Here is a 24,111-nt window from a genome sequence, read left to right on the forward strand (position 1 = left end):
CCTCCTGCAAGAATGAGTTGTGCTTCATAAAGAAGTCTTTTATCTGTCCTGATCATCTCACATCCCGCTTCATTGGATATCTGCAAGTTCTTGTGTTAATATGAGAGGGGTAGCAGAGCTTTTCTCTGTCCATTTCTCCAGGCCATGCATGCCATACTTATGGACTGTTGCAAAGGAAGGCACTCTTCTCATGCTCAGAGGTGCTCGATTTCCCCCATACGATTAGCATTGGAATGAGGATGCAACCATAGTCTAATTAAGCCCTGCTCTACCCTCACTCCCTGTTACCAAACAGAAAAGGACAGTCAAAGGCTGCTTAATTGTATCACTGATGTTTGTGCCCAGAAAATGAATCAACTTTTGGAAAATGCTCTCTCCCCGCCCCCCCCACCTCCCCATTTTTCCATGGCTTGCTATGAAAAACAAAATGGGGGATTTGGAAAATAGACTTCTTTCCTAAACTCACTAACCCCCCAGGCGGTTTGCTGCAAACATGAGTGTTTTCAGGGATGAGGGGGTGCCATTTTGCAAATCAATGCTCTCCCTGCAAAGGATGTAACCGTTTGCACGCAAAGGGTGGGATGGGACTCAGCAAACCCTCCGAAGAGCTCATTGTTTTGCTGCAATGTTTACGTATTTTCTTTTCATTAAAAATGAAAATAAAACGGGGCGTGTGCTGTTTCCCCCCTCCTCTGCTAGAAATTTTACAGCTGGAGACGGACAAACAATTGTTTACAGTTGGCGATTTAGGAACAAGAGAAAGGCACTCTGTGTGAGCCCAGAGTCTTTCTTGCTTGGATTCCACCCCGCCCCTGCTCTCAAGTGGCTCGGCTGTAAACAGTTGCCAAGGTCTAAGCTCCAATGAAACCCATACACTAACATGCAGACTGCAAAGTGCAAAAGGAAACATGGAAGATTCAGGGCAGAGGAAAGGAAGTGCATGTATTTTAAACAGCGGAACTCCCTCCCACAGGAGGCAGTGATGGCCCACAACTTAGATGGCTTTAAAAGAAGACTAGACACATTTGTGGAGGAGAGAGCTCTTCATGGCTACTAGCTAGGATGACTCTGTTCCACCTCCGTGGCTGGAGATGGCAATGCTTCCCAAATCCCATTTTCTAGAAACCACAGGAGGGGAGAAGGCTCTTGAACTCAGGTCCTGCAGGCTGGTTTCTCACCGGCAGCTGGTTTGGCAGCTTTAAGAGCAGGATGCTGGACTAGATGGGCCACTGGCCTGATCTAACCGACGCTTCTTATGTTCTTGCATCAAGTTTCATACATGTTGCGATGTCTCCCAGAGCATTCTGGGAGTCGCTCTTTCGGTTGGGGCATGTGGGAGGCAGGGAACCCTCATTGCTCTGTCCCCTTTGCAGAACATCAGTTCGCAGGGATTTCCTGAGAGGAATGAGTGAATAGGAAGCCACACTAAGCCTGCCCTGTAGATACAGCCACCAAAAGATCACTGTTGGATTAAAGAGGGTTCATCCCTCCAATTCTATGATTCCAGCATGCCTCACATCTACTAGATAACGATCTGTCTGTCTGTCTGTTCTCTTGAGATATTGGTATCCATAATAGAAGGGAATGTTTGCATCTAAATTTTGATATTGGCAGACACCATTTGGAATGAAGATGGTGGATCGAACCTTTCCAAACTGCACAGACTTGAAAACTGCACTGATCTGTTAGGTTTCTTAGCATTCCCGAGCAATGATGGGCGCTTCTCATGAACGTCTCCTATTTATAGGCATCTGTTAGCCAGATGCCACAGTCCTCGACTCAACTCAAGGGGCCTTGTTGACCCCACTGCCCCCCAAAACACCCAAGAGCTGGCCTCCCTGGCTTTCTCTGTGGCCATTCCGCTTTGACTATCCTGATGGTGTGTCCCTCAACTCCAGACATCCTCGCCAATTGCCCCTAGCCCGTTTCCCAGAGCTTACGACAGGTCAAAGAGGCGAGGGTTTGGCATGAGAGCTGGTGCTGTGGGCTCAACGCTGCGGCCTCCCTTGATCTCCTTGGGGAAAATTGAGGCGCCTGCTGTGTGTGAGAGCAGTCCGCAGACAAACAGCAGGCTGGGGGAGGCTCTCAGACGACCTTTCCAGCTCCTCCGGCAGAGCTGCAGCAAAGCTGTGCACAGCCTCAGTGCCAAGTAGGCTGCGACTGGTGACCTGTAGCAGCATACGAAGACCCTCCTGGATCAGGCCAAAGGAGGCCCATCTTGTCCAGTATCCTGTTCTCACAGTGGCCGACCAGATGCCCCAACTGGAAACTTGCAAACAGGACCCCAGCACAAGAGCCCTCTCTCCTCCTGTTGTTTCCAGCAACTGGTATTCAGATGCAGCGCTGCCTCTGAATTTGGAGGCAGAGCACAGCCATCATGGTTAATAGCCCCCTCCTCCATGGATTTCTTGAATGCTCTTTTAAAGCCATCTAGGTTGGCGGCCATCACTGCTTCCTGTGGCAATGAGTTCCATAGCTTAGAGGTGGCGGGAAGAACGATCTCAGCTTCCAGGCATAAAGATGCTGGCACAGAGAGGAGATCTTGGCCTTTACTCTCAGGAAGATGTCTTGCCTCTTCTAAAACTGGCATTGGGCATCAAAACCCGCCTCCCAGTTCAGACAGGCGGAGAGTCAAAACTCTGCCACCTGAGCTGTTCTCCTCAGTAATGTGCAAAACCCACCTTGACATTTCACTCTGAACAAAACTCAGCGGCGACTGACACAATGTAGATTGTGAAGGCAAAATGCACTTGGCACATGCCCAGAGATGTCTGTGCCTGCTTTTTCATACAACAGAGGGGAGAAAAACTAACATTCAAAAGAGGTTCTGGGGCTAAAGGTGGCTTTCATGAGCAAAATAACTGCAGACATAAGGACTAAACTTTAAGAAGAACTTTCTGAAAGTAAGAGTTGTTTGACAGTAGAAAGGACTACCTCAGAAGGTGACACAATTCTCCTTCCACTGAGGTTTTTCAACAGCTATCTGTCATGGATTCTTGAGCTGTGTTTCCTGCATTACTGGGGTTGGACTGGATGACCCCAAGGGTGACCTTTCAACTCTCCAATTCTCTGATTCTTCACCTGCTTCAGTTCGGCGACGGCACAGATGCCTCATCTCTTGGCCAGCGCAAGATACAAGTCTGGAAGCTGGCATTTCAGACAAGGGAGGGAGCTTTGTCTGTTATATTTCAAACCAACTTGAATATATTTTTAACCTCTCCTATTTTCACAGATATGATTGTGTTGGCATGGAGGTGTCTGCAGACACACACATCCAGCAGCAATTGGAGAGAGCTCCTGGGCGGTGGATGGAGAGAGAGAGAGAGAGAGAGACCTGACTCATACGCAGATGGCCTTCGGAAACTGGACCCAGGAATGGTGATTTTTATGCCGATAATCCGCCCTGCCTCCCTCTGGGAAAGGATTATGGGCCTCCCAGCTCCTTCTTACTCACACACCTTCGAGGCTGGCCAATCAGGACTCGACTGGATGCCTCGACTTGGCCTAAGGCCCTGAGATAATGGAGTTCCTCAGGCAACAGGCAACTGGGGATGATAGCAGGCAGCCTGGATGCTTGTGTCTCTGTGTTGTAGCTGGCTGGCTTGCAAGGGAGCAGGCTAAGCTAAAGCCTGCCAGGTGCGGACAAGGAGGGCAAGAGGAGCACATGGGCAGAGGCTACAGAGCAGGAAATGATGCCAGGTACTGCCCCACAGCCCAGCCATTGGCCCATCTGTTCCAGCATCCTCTTCTCACAGTGGCCCAACAGATGCCTCTTCTGTGAAATCTGCAAGCGGGACCCAAGTACACCAGCCCTCTCCCCTCCTCTGGCAGTTCCCAAAAACTGGTATTCCGTTACTGCCTCCGGCCACAGAGGCAGAGCATAGCCATCCCGGCTAGTATCCATCAATAGCCCTGTCCTCCTCCATGAATTTGTCTAATCCTCTTTTCCATCCAGGCTGGTATATGTCACTACCTCCTGTGGGTAGAGAAAGGTTTTTTTCCCCCTCCCTCTCTCTCAGAAAACTAGAAATCATGGACATCCCAGGAAGCCAAACACTGGGAGATTCAGGACAGGAAAAAGCAACTCCTTCTTCACGCAGAGCAGAGTTAAACTGTGGAACTCACTGCAGCAATGACCACCAACCTGGGTGGCTTTAAAAAGAGGATTGGACAGATTCATGGGCTATTGATGGCTACTAGGCATGACGGCTGCATGGATGGAAGCAGCAATGCTTATGAATGAAAGTTGGTGGGAACCGCGGGAAGGGAGAGTTGCTTCTGAGATTGAATCCTGCTTGAGGTTTTCCCATTGGGGCATCTGGTTGGCCACTGTGAGAACAGGATGCTGGACTCAATGAGCCACTGGCCTAATCCACCAGGCTCTTCTTAGGCTCTTAAGTCATGTTTTTAATCGAGAAAGTTGGCTGCTATTCCAGCCAATCTGATCCCCACACGGGTCTGTGTTTATCTCCTGTCTGGGAACGTATGTTCAGCTGAAGGTGTGGCCTGGGGTGTCTCAAAAGGGAGAGGGGGGACATTTTCTGGCAAGATAATCAGATTCTGTCCCTCCACACACACACACACACCCCACCATGTTCCAAAGATGGAGAGCAATGTTTGCATTTGCCGTGATCTCAGACTGAGAATGTTTTCTTGTCACAGGGAAATTAAGGGATCATTTTCTCATTTTTCTCCCAGATTTGTTTCGGGGGTATAAAATTGAGAGGAAGTGAGAAAGGTTGCTCTCTTGGTGGGTGTTAACATTTGGGGGTGGGGGGGGCAAGGGATACATTTGTCAACTCTGGAGGTCATTTCCCACACACCCCACCCCAATCCAAAGTATTGCCAAGGACTTCTGATGGCGCCTCATGCAAATTCCCGCCAGAGGGAAAAGTCTGGAGAGACATTGAGGAGACCCCCAACAAGCTGCCCTTCTGAAACCTACAGATTTTGCGGGGTGGGCGTGCAAATGGGAATTGGGATTCTGGTGGATCTCCCAGATGCTGACTTTCCAAATCTCACAGAAGAGAAAAGCAGAGGTCGAATGGTCTACCCCACAAAACCACCCATAGAATCAGTTCCTAACCAGATGTCTCATTGGGAAGTACATTAAGCAGGATTTGAGCACAAGAGCAACACTCCTCTCCTGTGGTTTCCAGGAACTGGTATTCAGAACTGGTATTCCCTCCAACCACGGGGGCAGGGCATAGCCATCACGGCCAATAGCCATTGACAGCCTTATTATTGTCCAATCTTCTTTTAAAGCCATCAAAGTTGGCAGCCATCATGGAGAGCTCCATGGTTGGACTCTGCACTGAATGAAGGACTTTCTTTTGCCTGAATATTCAAACACTCAGCGTCATTGGGTGTCCACCAGTTCTAGTGTTATGAGAGATGGAGAAAAACTTTTCCCTACTCACTTTCTCCATTCCAGGCGTCATTTTCTATCGAGTCGCCTCCTCCTTGCCATTTCTCTCAACTAAAGAGTCCCAAATGCTGCCACCTTTCTTCACAAAAAAGCTTCCTTTCCTCCACCCACGTCCCCAAGGCCAAAGCTCAGATTGGGGAAGAGAGGTCAGGAGTTGAGAGTGCCACCAAGTGCCGGCATCTCGTGCCCAGCTGCCTCGGCCTCCCTCCCTCCCCTCTGTGTCCCGCACAATGTCAGCCAAGCTAATCGCCTTAGTGCTGAGACACGCCAGGCTCAGGAGGCCCAAGACTGCCGTGGCAGAGATGAATATCATAGAATTTTAGAGCTGAGAGGAACCACAAGGGTCATCTTCTCCAACCCCCTGCATTATGACTTGGACAAATCAGGTCTGCATCTGCAGTCGAGCAAGTGCAGCCAAATTTATGGCCCAAATAATAGTTTTTTTCTGGGACTAGAACCAGCTTTGTCAACTCAGTACCCTCCAGATGTTGCTGGACCACAACTCCCATCAGCCACCCCGGTCAGTGCAGCTGTGGTTTTTCATTACTGGTTCTTAAAGGTAAAGGTAAAGGGACCGACTCTGGGGTTGTGACACTCATCTTGCTTTATTGGCAGAGGGAGCCGGCGTACAGCTTTCAGGTCATGTGGCCAGCAGGACTAAGCCACTTCTGGCAAACCAGAGCAGCGCACAGAAATGCTGTTTACCTTCCCACCAGAGCAGTACCTATTTATCTATTTGCACTCCTGACGTGCTTTCGAACTGCTAGGAGCAGGAACCGAGCAACGGGAGCTCACCCCATTGTGGGGATTCGAACCGCCGTCCTTCTGATTGGCAAGTCCTAGGCTCTGTGGTTTAACCCACAGCGCCACCCACATCCCGCCACTGGTTCTTAGAGGTAGACTAAGTTGGTATATGGAGGCTCCACTTACAAGAACGCTGGGAGCTGCCTTCTATTATACCCTGTCCTGCCACCTCAGTATTTTGACTGGAAGCAGCTCACCAGAGTTTCTGGCAGAGAATTTCTCCCAGCCCTCCCTGGAAATGCCAGGAATCAAACCTGGGAACATTTGCATGCTCTGCCACTGAGCTATGACTAGGGATGGGTAGAGAAGTACAGCTCAGTTTGCATTTAAAAGCAAGCCTCCCTAATTTGCACTTTGCACAAAGCAACATGCAAACTGAAACAGAGAACCCATCCTTCAAAATCTGAACATCTCCAGATTTTGCAATGCAGTTCTCCAGCCAAGTTATGTGTACAAAAATCCATACTCTGGGGTAGAGTGTGGCTAAAGAGCATCTAATAGTCAAATAATAAAATAAAATACACCCAAGCATTATGGAAGGGGAAATTGCTTTGCACTAAAAAGCTGACAAATTTTCTTATGGACTAATTTGTAAACTGATAGGAAAATGTGGGAAACTGAAGATTGGAAAAATGATAAATTGGTAGGAACTGAAATTGGCAGATCCCCACCCCCCAACCCAGCATTGTGGGTGTCAGACTAGCATCAGTGAAAACTGGGTTCCAATCCACACTGAAGCACAGTGTCCGGCTTCAGGCCAGTCTTCATCTTTAAGCATAATGCACCCACCTCGCAGGGCTGTTTTGATGCTCAAGTGACTGAGAAGGCTTTCTACACTGTCACAAGTTCCTTGGGGGAAAGGCAAGAAAAAATGTGTAATAGAATCAATAGGAGGGCCATTCAACCTCTGCTTAAAAACCTCCAAGGAAGGTGAGCCCACCACCTTCTGCCCACCACCACTGTCAAACAGCTCTTATGGCAGTAAAGGTCTTCCTGATGTCAGAATCGTCTTTCTTGCAATTTGAATCCATTGGTTCGGGCCCTGCCTTCTGGAGCAGCAGAAAACAAGCTTGCCCCATCTTTCTTCAGGTATCTGAAGATGGCTTTCATATCACGTCTCAATCTCCTTTATTCCAGGCTAAACTCATGCCCAGCTCTCTCAATCGTTCATCATAAGACCCAGTTTCCAAAACCTTGATCATCTTGGTCACCTCCTCTGCACACCTTCCATCTTGAAAATACCCTTCTTAAACAGGGGCGCTCACAACCAGACACAGGACTCCAGGTGGTGTCCAACCAAGGCAGACCAGATTGGCCCTATTACTTCCCTTGATCTGGACAGTTGACTTCTGCTGAATCGCATTGACCATCACACTGTTGACTTGCGTTAAGCAGAATACAGTGGGTCTATTGCTATGAACTGGGTGCCTTTATGCCATTTGCTGCATTAATTCCCAAGCCTTCCTCTGCTCCCGCTACTCAGGAGGGAGGGGAGAGGCAGCTTAAGAAACTGACTTAACGGCTTAAGCAAGGCCTTGCCATGTCCCGAACAGCTTAAGAAAACACATGAAGGGCATGCAAGCTAGGAAGGAAAGGAACAAGAAAAGCACAATATCTTTATGGGATCAGGGAGGCGAGACTTTCTTTTCCCCCCACATGCAAGCCTCAGATCCCAATCCTTTTTTTGGTTACAGAAGGAGGATAGAAAGCCTAGTAAGGGTCGTTATCTTATCTTGCAGGCCTCTTCTTAACAAAGGTTTCGCAAGGACACCATAAGAAATAACATTGGGCCCATGATACATCGGGAAAGAAAACATTGGGGCTGCTAATTTGCCCCAGCTCTAACAAGCAGCTGCTCAGTTTCCGACCACCTCCAAAGCCTTGCAAGTCCCATTTGGTGCCAGCTCCAAAAATCTGTGAGGTTTTCGTTGATGGAGCAACATTTTTCTCCCTCCCTTCCTGGCCCGTTCAGTCCAGCCTCCTCATTTTGCCTCCAGAGGCCCCATAGAAACCATGGAAGAAGTACCTGCAGATGACAACCAAGCCCTGTTGTTTTGGCTCCTGTGATTTTGTTCTCAGAGGTAGACTTCCTCTGTAGATGGAGGCCCCACTCATAAGAACACAGTGAAATGCCTTGTGCAGAGTCTGCCACTCTGCAGAGCCAGTTGAGCTTGTTGGTCCATCTAGCTCAGTACTGCCGACATTGGCTGGCAGGAGCTCTCCAAGATTTCAGAGAATCATGGAATTGAAGAATTGGAAGGGATCTCCAAGGGTCATCTAATCCAACCCTTTACAATGCAGGAATCACAGCTCAAGTACCCCTGACAGGTGGCCACCCAACCTCTCTTTTAAAACCTCCAATGAGAGAGAGGCTACCATGTCCCAAAGGAGTCCATTTTGCTGTTGAACAGCTCTTACTGTAAGTTAATAATAATAATAATAATAATAATAATAATAATAATGATGATGATGATGATGATCTATTCATACCCTGCCCATTTGGGTGGGTTTCCCCAGTCACTTGGGCCGCTCACAACAGAATATTAAAAACATGATAAGACATCAAATATTAAAAACTTCCCTAAACAGGCCTGCCCTTCAGATTTCTTCTAAAAGTCAGGTGGTTGTTTATTTCCTTGACATCTGATGGGAGGGCGTTCCACAGGGCGGTTGCCACTACCGAGAAGGCCCTCTGCCTGGTTCCCTGTAACTTCACTTCTTGCAGAGAGGGAACTGCCAGAAGGCCCTCGGAGCTGGACCTCAGTGTCCGGGCTGAACGATGGGGGTGGAGACGCTCCTTCGGCTATATCAGATTCTAATGTTTAATCAGAATTTCCTTTCTTCACAATGGGATCCATTGGTTTGGATCCTCCCCTCTAGAGCAGTGCAAAACAAGATGGCTCCTTCTTCCATGTGACAGCCCTTCAGATATCTGAAGATGGCTATCCTACCGTCTTTCAGTCTTCTCTTCTGCAGGCTAAACACCCCTAACTCCCTCAAGCCTTCCCAGTTAGGAGAAATCTGTCCTAAAATGAATTTTCATGAGGACTTTTTTTATTATCACTAAAATTTGCAAACTGATGACGAAATGTGGGGAACTGAAATTCAGTTTGCTGGGGGTTGGAGAAGAGGGCTCTTTGAGTCGGATGGGACTGCATAATTCTATGATTCCGATTTGAAAAAACGAGAAACATTTGCCCCTCCCTCCCAGCCGCTACCATTTCTCTGCCTCCCTCCCTCTGCTTCCCAAGGCAGCCAGACACACATATTTCTAGCCTCTTGGCGGGAGGGAAAAACAAGGTGGGAGAAAGCCAAGGGGAGGGCGGGAGGAGGAGGGGTTAAGCAACCTTCCCTTCCCCTTCCGCCTCCTATCCTCCTAGCTCAGGCTTCCTCAAACTCAGCCCTCCAGATGTTTTTGGCCTACAACTCCCATGATCCCTGGCTAGCAGGACCAGTAGTCAGAGATGATGGGAATTGTAGTCTCAAAACATCTGGAGGGCCGAGTTTGAGGAAGCCTGTGACCTAGCTACTGCTTTGCAGAGGCCCATCAGCCTGCAATCCTGCAAGCAGGGCTTTAGGTTTTTGCACAGTGTCTGCAACAGTGCTTTTTAATATATACAGTCCAGTCCAGCGGAGTGCATGGTTCCTAGACGTAGGCCCAGGCTCTCACTGAACTCTAAAGATTGCTTTGGAACAGAACCCAAGCCCTGATTCCTCAAAATTGTTGACTGGTTTAAAGGATCTGAAGGCCTGCCAAACTCAAAAAATGCACCGTCCTGTTTTCCTTAAGCAATTTCCCTGCAATTCTCTGAATGCTTCAATGTGGGAGGAAGGCACTTGCACCAAGTGGGAGCTACCTCCCAGTAAACACGCCAAGGATCAGCCGACGGGAGGCCACTTCTCCTGGGACAAGCGTGGCCTCATATGTGCCCTATTTTGCAGCGAACGGCCCTCCAATTTGAAAAACTGGCTTGGCGTTTCCCAGACTTTTTGGGGTCACCTTCCCCCGCCAACTATTATCATTATGGTCACTTGTTAATCTACACCAAACCTTTTTCCCTGAAAGAGAAAATAAACTCATCTCTGTTGACCACCACCAAACAAACAAACCAAACTACAAAAAAACATTTTTCAAAATAGTGGTTTGCCTGACCCACTAAGCAAGCCAAGAGCCCAATAAAATTCAAAGCACCAACAATTAATTGCACATTCATTCAAAAGCCATTTAAAAGTATTTTGATCAATGCAACAAAAACTGATGGAATCACAGCATTGCAAGGTTGGAAGGACTCCCAAGAATCCAACCCCTGGCAATGCAGGAACCACAAAAATCTCCGCTTTCCAAAGGCTGTGGTCATTTCCACCTCCAGCGCCCCCCCGCCACACCCTTGCATCTCAGAGCCACCGCCCCCACCAGGTAATCTGACCACCTGCCAGGGAGTGCTATCCACTTTGAGGACCATTGAACCAGCTGGTCCAAGTCCCGTACAGTGCTCACGAACTCTCCAAAGGGGGATCTGGGAGGCTTGAAATGAGCCGTCCACAGTCATCAGCACCTGGGCAGCTGATTAAGCTTGCAGGCTCAGCGAACTTGGCCACTGGGGTGAGATTATTGCATTTCTTCTGAAACTATAGTCATTGTCCCTAAATTTTTATCAATGCATAACAATCAGCAGGTGCACATTTTATGCAAATCTGGATCCTTTCTGGTGGGGGTGGGTGGGTGTATTTGCAAGTTATTATCTTTTAAATTTATTTGGACTCTCTGCCTTTCTCCAGAGCTGGGATTTGAGGCAGCGTCCAACCGATCAAATGCAAAGTAACGAAAGCAAACTAGCAGAAAGCAATAATCAAAAGACATCAGAGCACTTTTAGAGGCAGCTAGCGTTCTCCCCTCCTGTGTTTTCCAAGAATTGTTACTCAAAAGCATTGCTGCCTCCAACTGTGGAGCCATCATGCTTAAAGGTAAAGGTAAAGGTACCCCTGCCCGTACGGGCCAGTCTTGACAGACTCTGGGGTTGTGCGCCCATCTCACTTAAGAGGCCAGGGGCCAGCGCTGTCCGGAGACACTTCCGGGTCACGTGGCCAGCATGACATCGCTGCTCTGGCGAGCCAGAGCTGCACACGGAAACGCCGTTTACCTTCCTGCCAGTAAGCGGTCCCTATTTATCTACTTGCACCCGGAGGTGCTTTCGAACTGCTAGGTTGGCAGGCGCTGGGACCGAGCAGTGGGAGCGCACCCCACAGCGCCACCTGCGTCCCAGCCATCATGCTTAGTAGCCACCAACAGCTTGTGAATTTCTCCATTTCAAAGCCATCCCTATTGGTGGCGGGTCACTGCCTCCAGGGGGAGAGAGCTCCACAATTTAATTCATTGGCGCTCACTTCGGAACAGGCGGGTGGGTGTGAAAAGGCCTTGAGGATCCTTAATGTATAGGAAAATGTGGCTTTTTCCAGGTTTCGAATGGGTGTCTGTGTGAGAGGGGAAAGTTAAATCCAATTTATCCACTGCCTAAAGCAACACAGAGTAGGAATTACAGACATAAACTGACCTTCTGACCACAGAAGAGAATACTAGCTTGTGTTAAAAACAAAAAACGGCCCATTTTTTTCATTACCAAAAGAATTTACTAGCCACTGTTAGGGATCTCTAAGCACTCTAGCACCTCATAAAAACAACAACCACCCTCTTGATCATTTGCAAGCTGTGGTCAACCAGCAGGCAATCTCGGCTCACTCCTGGCGACTAGGAAAAGAGCTATTGGGGAGCCAGCTTCCCCTTCTGTGGTCGTTTCCCTTCCAGGAATGAAAGAAGGGGAAATCAGAACTCTGCCAACTCTCATGAGATCTTTTGTGCACAGAACTCCTGTTTAGGCAGGAGGAAATAGCTGAACTGTAGAGTTGGAAGGGACCCAAAGGGGCATCTAGTCTCTCATAACGGACACACCTTTGTAGGAAGGACAAAAAAGTGCAGGCATGCCTCTGGCTTTCAGAGACAATTTCTCCCTGATAAATACTTATGGAGAAGCGGCTATTGGAGGAATGGTGGCGAAATACAGGGGTGTTGTTAGCGGGGACCAAGCCCCGGGTCCCAGATTTCCTGCCCCCACTTTTTAACCACAATTTCCCCTTTCCTTGCAAGGTGCTTAGGGGCTTCTATAAACTGCTGTTGAGAACCCAGCCAGCCGCCATCTTCATATGCCCAGAAATTAATCCATATCATGGGTCTGAAGATCCTGAACCTTCAAACTATTTCATGGATGCTATTTCATAGAACTGTAGAGCTGGAAGAACCCTGAGGATCATCCAGTCGAATCCCTTGCAGTGCAGGAATATGCAGCTGTCCCGTACGGGGATCGAACCTGGAACCTTAGCATTATCAGCACCGTGCTCTAGCCAACTTACTAAGCTATCCAGGCTGACTATCTGGTTACATCCCAGGAGAGCCCCGGAGAGGGGGGGGAAATCCAGCTTATTTCATAGGAACACAGGAAACTGCCTTCTACCAAGTCAAACCTTTGGTCCATCTAGCTCAGGACAGTCTGCGCTGACCGGCAGCTGCTCTCTAGGGGTTCAGGCAGGGGTCTCTCCCAGCTGGGGAGAGAACATGGGACCTTATGCATGTGCAGCCATACTCGGGAGCAATCCCAATTGGCACATGCTTTGCACACTCCAAACGCCCTGGCTCCCAGACCTGCCACACTTGCAGCAATTCGTACGAGGCAGCCTGAACAGCAAACATGCAAAGGGCACCCCCAGCTCCAGCCAGGAGTTTCCCGGTGGCATCGGGGCCGGCTCTACTGTTGGGCAAAATGAAGAGGAGGTTGCTTCTGGTGGCAGGGAAGCACTGAACGGTGGCAAGGTGATGAAGGAACCAGCTGGGCACACCAAGCAGCCTGGCCACCCCTGCCCTCTCAGCTGACTTGCCACCCGTGGCTGGCAGTAATGGGGTGCTGGTCATGACATTTTACCACCCGAAGCAAAGGGCTGGATTGCAAGATCTCTGCCCTGTCCCAGTGGCCCTGACACAATCTGACTGGACTGATGAATGACTTATTTTGACAAGATCCTCAGCTCTTCCCGAGGCAGCAGGGCGGCTTAGGGGGTGCAGAGTAGAGGCTAGCTTAGGGGACTTGGCAGAGGGGTTGGGGCACTGCTGCCCGCTGCCTGAGCCAGCCACCTTACTCCAAAGAAGGATCCCGCTGCCTGTCCAGTCAGGGTCTCCCTGTGACTTTGGGGACCACCTTCTCGCCCCCACCCTGGGCTCCTTTGGGAGGATGGGGCAAGATATAAATTTACAGTGGTGCCTTGGTACTCAAACAGCTTGGTTCCTGAACAAATCAGCTCCCGAACGCCGCAAAAGTGAGTGTTCTGGTTTGCGGACATTTTTTGGAAGCCGAACATCCGACGCAGCTTCTGCAGCTTCTGTTTGAGTACAGGAAGCTCCTGCAGCCAATTGGAAGCTGCGCCTCAGTTTTCGAACTGTTCCAGGAGTTGAACGGACTCCCGGAACAGATTAAGTTTGAGAACCAAGGTACCATTGTAATAAGGAAGGAAATAAATAAATGACCTCTCGCAGCAAAATGACTTCGGTCTACCAGCGTGGAAAAACCCACTCAGAAGGAACAGATGGAGACGGGTTGTGTGCGTTCCTCTAGTTCACTTCGGGAGTGCTCCAGAAGCGAGACTTAGAATCACAGAATTGTAGAGTTGGAAGGGGTACCAACGGTCATCTAGTCTGACCCTCTCTTAACTTGAGTGGGCCTGCTTCACCCATCACACTACCTCACAGGCTGCCACCCCCGGCCCCTTATAGCAAAGGGAACATCTGTGACCCTACAGACCCTGTCCCAGCAGCCAACGATGGGGAATAATGAGAGTTGGAGTCCTGCAATGTCTCTGGGGTCACCAGCTCCCCAGCCCTGACCGTGGCGATCCTTGAGTGCCTTTCTTCACCCACGTCCCAACATCTGAGCCCTAGGCAATCCTTCCCCTACTGCAGAGACAATCTGTCAAGCAGGTTGCTCGAGTGAGAAAGCCCAGCCTTCTGAACAGCAGGTCTCTGTCTAGTTTGACCCAGAGATGGGCAATTCTTCCAGCCTATCAGATCTGAGTCTTCCCAAAGAGATTTTTTTTTTAATGGGATCCTCAAGCCGTCGCCCCACATGCTTGGAGTGAAGCGATGACAGTTCCTGAGGGCAACAAGGGGAGACAGTACGATCTCGAGGGGAATGCCAAAATAGAAAAGCAAGAGAGTGTGTTTCATTAATGCCTCTTGCTGTGTTCAAAACTCGGGAAGAGCATGTTTTCCAAGAGGACACCCAAGTTGCAGGCAAAGACGGCGGCTGCTTGGCGGGACTGCGGTGTTCCCAGAGATGGGTCAAAGGCGTCCGGGATGGGGGTGTCCCTTCTGATGAACCCCATGGGATCCTACGGGCACGACCCACTTCTCCTGCCTGCTTCCCCTTTTTGGATCGGGTGCAAGGCAGGAACCTCACTCGGATCCTGCCCTCCCGCTTCCCATGGGCTTCGCTTTGCTCTCCGACTGGGCAAAGCGTCTGTGGTCGCCCAGGGAGAGCCACATCATCACCACAGGAGAGCAACCTGTGCAAATTGTGTGGGCTGTGCAGGTGGCACATCCTTCTGACATGCAATAATTCATAGGATTGTAGAGCTGGGAGGGACTCAGCGACTCAACTAGTCCAACTCCCTGCAAAGCAGGAACCACAGCTAATTCTTGAGCAATGACCAAACTCACTTGTGGGGGGCAAGCGGTGAGCTAACTCCCCCCCCCCAACACCAAGGAAGATGAAAGTAAATGTTGGGGTTCAAGAGGAACCCTTTTTACTCTGACGTTCTGTGCCCCAATCCTCAAAGCACTGCTATGGCTCCTCAATGCACTCTGCACATGCTCAGAAACACTGCATTACATGCTTGCACCATCTGAAGGGCTGAGGTTTGGTGTTTGGCAAACACCTTCTGGGGATTCAGTTAAGCCCTTCCTGTCCTCACCTGGAGTCCACTGGCTTCATATCCTGCCCCCCTTCCATTCAACCACCACGATAGACCCTTAAAGTTTTTCAGTGGTAATATTAGTGACTCCCTGTGGGCAGGCAGCACCTTAGCCACCTCCAGGGTGAACCCGGAAGATTTCAGAGACCCTGGAGGTGGTGAGGGGCAGTACCGGGGGCTCCAGACTTTTGCCCCTTGTCACCAACAAGCAGGGAGTAGAGGGATTGGTCTCAGATTTGGAGCAGTGAGTCTTGCTCCAGAGGGGGGGGGGGAGCGGGCACTGAGTTTTTAAAAGGTGCGACGGCAGGTGCCCACCAGTGGGGCAGGAGCTGTAGAGACCCACAGCAGAGGGAGGCAGAGGTGACTCCTCTCAGTCTTGCCCCCCATCCTGCTCCTTGCCGAGTTCTACAAGTGCACCTCAGAGGGGAGCCTGTGACAGCCAGTGGCCTGCTGCAAGAAAGCAAAAAGGTGGGTGCAGGCGGAGGTCAGGTGCCCCAATTGCCCAGACGGAACAGCCTCCGCCGCAGATGGCTTGGAAGCGAGGCGGCTCGGCGACCCCTTCCAGGGCCGGGGGGGGGGAAGCATCTGGTCAGAGGCTGTCTGCGGTTTTCGTCCTGAGCCTTCTCTGCTGCTCCCGCTGCCTCTTACCTCCTTGCCACGAAGCTGGGAGACTGGAGAGCAGGAGGACAGTGACAGCCCCGGGAAGGAAGGAAGGAGTCCGTAGCCTGGCCATCTCTCTCGACGCAATGCCCCAGCCCGCTGGCCGCTGGAGTGTTTTATCCTAGCGGAGCTGCTTAATTGCGGCTTCCAAGGATGTAAAAGGGGGGGGGGGAGAGGGGAGGGATGAGGGGAGGGGACAAGGCTCAGGACACTACGTCATTGGGAGAGGGGGCACACACACACACACACACACACACACACACGGATCTCTCTCTCTCCAAGAGCCTGGCTTGCCTTTGTAATTTCTCTCTCCCCAGCGCGGGTGGGATCTGTTGCCAAAAGCGAGCTCTGCTGCCAAGAGAGATTTCAGGAAAAGGGGGAGGGAGCTGGAGGGAGGGGGGATCCAGATTGGTACAGCGGCTCCCCCCCTCCTTTTAGGGAGGGGGATAAAGTTCTGGCTGAATCAGATGCCCCGGACCAATGCAGGGCATCAAGGCCTGAGGCCAAGAGGACGGGCCAGGAGGCAGTCAGGTTGTGGGACAAGGGGGGCGAGGGTCTCTCATCAGAATGGGTTTTGGAAGTGGGGGGTGTCTTGGAATGGAATGTGAGGGGCCCTGAGGATGGGAGCCGGATGGAAACAGGTCCCCGCTGAACAGACAGGACTAAGGGTGGGGTGGGGGAGAGAGCAGGGGTGGGGGAAGGTGGCGGAAATTAAGTCGGAGAGTCTGGAGATAAGCTATCTCCAAAGGGTTCCAGCTCTGAGCAGCTGAACCCCTGGGCCGCAGCCAGCCAGCCCCCGCTAAGCGGTTGTTTCAGTTTTGTTTGTGCTCAGACATCCTACACCTGGACCGGTGCTCTGCAACACAGGGAGCCGTGGCCTGAAAGTGGCCCTGAGCCAAGGGGGCCGCGGACCCCTGACCTTTAGCAAAACAACAAGTACAACACCAATGCTCTCGTTTCCACATTTGCAAAGGCGGAGTGGCACAGATAAACTTGTCCATTCCAGGTCCTTGTTCTTCCTGTCGCCCAGTCTGCTTCTGCATGTTTCCACATCGGTTTGCAATTTGTTTATTTATTCCGAAAAGCCCTCACAAGAATTCATCAGCTCCAAATGCACACAGTTACATGCAGTTTGTTGCATGCAATTTTTGGCCTGGCTCTGTGCAGGGTTTATTTTTTTGCAAAACGGTTTCACATAATCGAATGCATTTTGGGCATGTTCTTTTTGCTAATAGATGCAATGTTAGGCATACTTTGCCTAACAATAATGCATTTTTGTTCCTTGGCTGGAGAACTGCATTGCAAAATTCAGAGAAGTGCATATGTCAAAGGTTTGGTTCTCAGGTTGTTTGGGACTGTGCGAATTAGATAGTCTCGCCTGCAGAATTTATCCCCTTCCCCCACCTTCAGGGCAGTAAGAGAGACCCAAACATCTTGGGGATGTAGGTGGTGAATTTCAAGATGTCTTGCCTTGCTGCATTCACCACAAAGTGCTGGGCAACTCTCTTGGCTCCAGTTGCCCTTCTGTGAAATGGGTACATCCATCAACCCGCTGACAAAATTCCTAGTAAAAGCGATTACAAGGAAAGCTGTAATGAAGAAGGTGGTTAGGAAATGGCAAGATTGGAGATCTTTCCAAATGATGTTCCTTCTCACTTTGGTGACTGAAATGCTCTCTGCACATGTTCGGGGCAGACCCTAGAAGAAGAGTATCTCTCCATCCTGCTACAGAAGGTGGAGTAGAGACACCTCATGCATACCTGACCATATATGCCCAGGAGAACTCTTGCCATCTTCAAGATGCTAATAAAATCTTCATTTTAGGCCCCAGAAACCAGGTGTGACCTTTGATAGAGTCCCATCCCTTGCTATGCCACCCACCTAGGTGTGGGCAGCAGTGGCAGATAGAGTAGGACTGCTCCACCACTATGTGTAGGGTTACATATAGAGAAGACAGATGGCTATAACCCCCCATCCACAGAAATCTGGCATGGGGTGCAGAATTCCCCACTCAAGAATTTCTGGAACCTTTTGCTTCCAAGGAATTGTTCTTCCCAGCCTCCTAGAAAGCCTGTATTTTGTTGACTTTTTTTCCTCGATGCCAGAAATGGGTGCCTTCCCTGCCCCCTCCCACCCCTGTCTGGCAAATTTATTCGCCAGATCCCATCATTTTCAGGATGTCAGTGTTTGGAAGACATTAGCCAGGTTGTTGGACGGGATATTTTTTTTTTAAAAAAAGGTTCATCTCAGTGCCTTCAGACAAGAGGATGGATGGCCGTCTGCGAGGGGTTCATTAGCTGTGATTCCTGCATTGCAAGGGTTGGACTAGATGTCCCTTGGGGTTCCCTTTGAACTCTACAATTCTATGAATCTAAGAAACATGGACTGAGATTAGCCAGAGTTTGGAGCGTGTCTCCCCTTCATCATTAAAGAGCGGAGAGGGCATGCCCCTTTTCCGATTTATTTATTTTTTGAAATTTTGTGCCGAAGACCACAAAACATTATTTAAGGTGTAGAGAGGAATGTTGCTTCTTATCTCAGAAATACTAGGATGTGGCATGAAGCTAGCAGGAGTTTCAGGATAGACAAAAAACATTTGGAAAGGATCAAAAGGCAGGTGACCATCAGTGACTTGAACGCCAGGTACTGATAAATTTCCATGAGAGCTATTTTTTAAAAAATATGCAAACCGATTCAGAAATATGGCAAACTGAATTTAAGAAGAATTAAAACCCAAAGGTGACAGATGCATCCGTCCCCATCTCAGAGGAGGTTGCTGTTTGGGTCTACAGTGGGCAATTCGTCCCTATTGTTGTCTGGGGCATAACTGGGTCATTCCATCACCTGATCCGGAGGAGGCTGCCTGTTGCTAACCTGCATGATTCACTGGTCTGGGCTCTCCTCCTCTGAATCAGCAATTTTGTTGCTACCCTGCATCAGCTGGAGTTGGGCCCTTCCTCCCCAGGCAAAACCGCGGCACCCCTCTGTTGCACACCCAGAGCAGTGACTCCAGCAGAAACCCAGAGAACAGACTCCTATGAGAGCAAGTTTTCTTTAGAAACAAGGGCTCAAGAACGGAGCATCCTACCAGCGATTTTCAAGAGAAACCAAATATCAGACATTTGGGAAGCCACACCCTGCAAATATCGGACAGTTTCCTCAGCCGACTTCCCTGAGGAGGCCTGGCAATCTGAGCCCCAGAATATTTGCAGGGTTGGAAAAACACAGCAGCCCTCCGCCGGGCAGAATAAGACTTTCCAGTGGCATTGGCTCAGGCAGCTGGGCAGGGGCCTGCCCGTTTCCCCAGCCACACCTAGGCGCCTGTGCCAAACTGTCGGGCACAGCGGAGGAGACAGGAAGAGACGTGGGCCTCCTTCTCCCTACATGAACAAGGTGGCAGGCGAGGAGGATATTTCTCAGAAGGCCAGAGCTTGCAGGTACTCAACAAGGCAAAGAAAGCCTCTTTTCCTAATGTGATTCATCCGTTCACTTATGGAACTCCCTGCCTCAGGAGACTTGCCCAAACGCCAGAGCTCGCAGGCACTCATCAAAGTCCATTTGGTTGGTTCAGAATGAGCAAAGGATGCAGCCATTCACTTACGGAACTCCCTGCCACATGTAGAAGCGATGGCTGAGAGGCAGTGTGGCACAGTGATCAGCATGTTGGGCTAAGATCTCAAGGTTTGTATCTCTATTTCTTAGCCACAAAGTTCACTACCTCACTGGCCCAACCTACTACACAGGGGTGCCATGGGGATTAAGGGGGGAGGATGAGGCATGCATAACAGCTCGGAATACTTGGAGAAAAAGGGGCAATATAAATGCATTAAATAAATAAATAAATAAATAGGTGGACTTTCTATTTTGTGCAAACTAGGCCAGAGCCTTATCTTAAGAGAGACAGTGTGGCAGAGTGGTTAGAGTGTCAGGCTGCACCTGGGAGATGCCAGGCTTCAAGTGACCCCAAAACGCATGTTTTGGGGCACTGTGTCTGACAAACCATGGCAACCAAAATGGCCGCAGTGCTCTTGTGATAAAAAGCGGGAAGACAGCATCCGGAAAGATGGCGTCCTGGATTTTGATTTTGTTGCAGGATATGGCCCCATCTTCCATGCGACATCCCTTCCAATACTTGAAGATGGCTCTTAGATCCCATCTCAGTTTCCTCTTCTCCAGTCTAAGCACCCCCAATTCCCTCACAAGACTTGGCTTCCAGGCCCTTGAACCTCTTGGTCACCGTCCTCTGCACACCTTCCAGCTTGTCGACATCCTTCTCAAATTGGGATGCCCAGAACTGGACTCCAGGGACGCAGCTACATTGGTAAAAAAAAAAAAGTCTTTTGAATTGTGTTATAAACATGCAACACCAGAGGGCACTGGAGAGCAAGAAACAATTCCTATGCGATTTTACATAGTGTTTTTCTTTTTCTTTTATTATAACGATTTAATTTCTGATTTATTTATAGTGGGTTTTTCCTGTGTGTAGATATGCTCCAGGTGGGGTTTTCCAAGGCAGAATAAACATCATATACAGGTTAGCCAGAATGTCCTCACCAGCCAAAAGGGGAGACGTCATTAACTAAGATCATAGGTGGGAGATCCCTCTCTACCAGAGACTGTGGAGTTCAGGCCTCCTTTTCTCCATAGCCCATAATAGGGGTGCCAAGGGAAAAACCTTGTGAGGTGATACATCATCACCATCAGGATTTCCTCCTCCCACCACCACTTGCTTGTTATCTCTTTATTTCTTTCGAGGAATTTATTGATTGCAAAACCAAACAAACCCCACAATTCTCCAAGTGTTTTATCCAACCTTTCCTCCACAACAACCTGCTCTTGCCTCCCAACAGCCTTGTGAGGTAGGCCAGGCTGAGCAACTACAGCTGGACTACGGTCATCCAGAAAGTTCTTCTTCACACAGCACATTGTCTATGGAACTCCCTCCCACAAGAGGGTGTGATTGCCACCAAACCGGATGACTTTCAAAGAGGATAAGGCAAAGTGATGGAGCAGGAGAGGGCTATCAATGGCTACCAGTTGGAGGCAGCAGTGCTTCCGAATACCAGTTGCTGGAAGCCGCAGGAGGGGAAAATGCTCTTGTGTTCAAATCCTGCTTGCGGGTTTCCCAGAAGAGGCATCTGGTTGACCGCTGTGAGAAGAGGATGCTGGGAAGATGGGCCATTGGCCTGACCTTGCAGGCTCTTATGTTCTTATGGAGAAGAAATTTGAACCCTGCGCTAGGGCCATTCCACCACACTGTCTCTCGTGTTGTGGATGGAGAAGGGGCCTGCCATTTTCAGCAGCAAACACCCACGTCTTTAACTGTTAAATGTGCTCTCTCAAGTCCACCCTGAGTAGAACCTCCATGTCCAGGAGCAGTTAGCCTCCAATCCCGCATGCTGAAACAACACAAGATGGCTCTCTCCTCTGTGCCATGCATTTGAGTTCCCCAGAGGCATCCGTCCAGCTGTCGCTGGGTACAGGTGTCAAATCTTTGGATTAGCCAAGCTATGTGGAGTCTCCAGGTTCAGGGGCAACCTACCTCCGAGTACCTCCAGATGTTGGGGGACCACCAACGGAGATGGGCCTTTGCCTTTATGTGCTGCTTGTAGCCGTTTTGGAGGCATCTGGCTTGCAGCTGTCAGAAACAGGATGCTAGATTAGGTGGACTTCAGTTTGGTCCAAGAGAGGAGGGCCGACTCTCCCCTGGGGTGCAGGGAAAGGCTCCAGCAATTGAGGGGGGGCACTCAAAAGTATTAGGGGAAAGTTCAATGTCTTACAGATTGATTGATTTTTTCATAGTGCGGTTTTCAACTGAGAGTCACCCCAAGCCCTGAGAGATTGTTGTTTAGTCGTGTCCGACTCTTCGTGATCCCATGGACCAGAGCACGCCAGGCACTTCCATCTTCCACTGCCTCCTGCAGTTTGGTCAAACTCATGCTGGTAGCTTCAAGAACAGTATCCAACCATCTTGTCCTCTGTCGTCCCCTTCTCCTTGTGCCCTCCATCTTTCCCAACATCAGGGTCTTTTCCAGGGAGTCTTCTCTTCTCATGAGGTGGCCAAAGTATTGGAGCCTCAGCTTCAGGATCTGTCCTTCCAGTGAGCACTCAGGGTTGATTTCCTTAAGAATGGAACCTTCTTGCAGTCCATGGGACTCTCAAGAGCCTCCTCCAGCATCATAATTCAAAAGCATCAATTCTTCAGCGATCAGCCTTCTTGATGGTCCAGCTCTCACTTCCGTACATCACTACTGGGAAAACCATAGCCTTAATTATATGGACCTTTGTTGGCAAGGTGATGTCTCTGCTTTTTAAGATGCTGTCTAGGTTTATCATTGCTTTTCTCCCAAGAAGCAGACGTCTTTTAATTTCATGACTACTGTCACCATCTGCAGTGATCATGAAGCCCAAGAAAGTAAAATCTCTCACTGCCTCCATTTCTTCCTCTTCTGTTTGCCAGGAGGTGATGGGCCCAGTGACCATGATCTTAGTTTTTTTGATGTTGAGCTTCAGACCATATTTTGCACTCTCCTCTTTCACCCTCATTAAAAGGTTCTTTAATTCCTCCTCACTTTCTGCCAACAAGGTTGTGTCATCTGCATATCTGAGGTTATCTGCATAACCTGAGATATAGGACAGGCTATTAAACAAAATGAACATTCTGAAGTTTTGTCATTTTTCTACCAGTCTACCATTTTATTTGATGACTGTACCACTCATAGGAACATAGGAATGTAGCTGCCTTATGGAAAGCCTCGACGCTTGCTCCATCTAGTCCAGTATTGTCTACACTGGCTAGCAGCAGCTATCCAGGGGGGTCAGGCAGGAGTGTTTCCCAGCCTTACCTAGAGATGCTGTGTATTGAACCTGGACCCTTCTATATACAAGGCAGGTGTTCTGCCTCTAAGCTACATTCAGAGCCTTGGTCCATCTGGCTCAGTACTGTCAACACTGACCGGCAGCAGCTCTCCAGAGTTTCAGGCTTCCCCAGCCCTACATAGAAACACTGCCAGGGATTGAAGCTGGGACCTTCTGAATGCAAAGCAGGTGCTCTGCCGCTGAGCTTGAAAAGTCTTACATTAGTGACATAAAATGCTAGAAAAGTATTTTAATTTTTAAAAAATGACACAACATAAAGAAGCAGAATAGAAACAGCACATTCAGACAAGTAAAATCTGGAGAAAAGGAGATTCCCTGCATATTTTCTGGACTATCATGTGCAAATTGTGTTGTGTTGCAGTACTCCCAACAAACGCATTTTTGTATGCATTTTAGTCTCAAACATACATTTTCACCAGGCTTTCCCTCCAATAGAATGCATTTATGTACTTCATTTTGGGCAATAATAGCAGGGGATCCCTGCATTTGAAACCTCCCCCTACTGGACCTGCTGCAGTCAATGGCACAGGGATGCTGCAGGTTGGGCTTTGGGTGACCAGTTGGCAGCCCAGGCTGCAAAGGACAATAATAATATTATAATAATTTTTTATTTATACCCCGCCCTCCCCAGCCAAGGCCGGGCTCAGAGCGGCTCGACAAGAAGCAGAGTTGACCGAGTTGGTTTTGAGGACAACTTGTCTGTTGTTCCCAACCTCCTAGGTGGAAGAAACTCGGCATCCCTTTGTATTTCAGAGAAACTTGTTTCAGTTCACCTCCTGCTTTCACAGTTTCCTAAACAATATGCAGACTCAAAACACAGCCAATCTTTGAAAGACACACATTTCCTAATCTTGAGGTGCAGTTCTCCAGTCAAGTTTCCTGCCTCTCTCATAACACTAGAACTCGTGGACACCCCATGAAGCTTAAAGCTGGAAGATTCGGGACAGATAAAAGACTATACAGTGCATAGTTAAAACTATGGAACTCCTTGCCACTGGAGGCAGTGATAGCCACCAACTTGGATGGCTTTAAAAGAGGACAGGACAAATTCATGAAGGAGAGGACTATCAATGGCTACGTTCTGCCTTTACAGTCAGGGCAGCAATGCTTCTGAATACCAGTTGCTGGAAATGGAAGGAGGGGAGAGGGCTCTTGGGTTCGAATCCTGCTTTTGGATTTCCCAGAAGAGGCAACTGGTTGGCCACTGTGAGAACAGGATTCTGGACTAGATGGGCAACTGGTCTGATCCAGCAGGCTCTTATTATTTTCTTATATATCAACATAAAAGTGTGTATAACGATGCACTGTGCATATATCAGTGAGAGTGG

The 24,111-nt window shown here is 49.3% G+C and overlaps 1 protein-coding gene across 10 annotated transcripts in view; it reads right to left on the reverse strand.

Annotated features, from left to right (window-relative positions):
- The window catches only part of ELN (elastin), a 57,564-nt gene extending 41,496 nt beyond the window's left edge, over positions 1-16,068 (reverse strand). For 5 of the 10 annotated variants that reach the window (XM_083714514.1, XM_083714513.1, XM_083714510.1 and 2 more), the window contains exon 1: positions 15,893-16,066. In XM_083714514.1, coding sequence (XP_083570640.1) covers positions 15,893-15,977 — 85 coding nt within the window. In that variant the 5' untranslated portion in view covers positions 15,978-16,066. Of the gene's footprint in view, positions 1-15,892 lie in introns of all 10 variants that reach the window. The other 5 variants (XM_083714516.1, XM_083714517.1, XM_083714511.1 and 2 more) reach the window with 2 other exon arrangements.
- Positions 16,069-24,111: the final 8,043 nt, after the last annotated feature.

This window comes from Podarcis gaigeae, assembly GCF_964106915.1.
Source record: "Podarcis gaigeae genome assembly, chromosome: 15".
NCBI lineage: Eukaryota > Metazoa > Chordata > Lepidosauria > Squamata > Lacertidae > Podarcis > Podarcis gaigeae.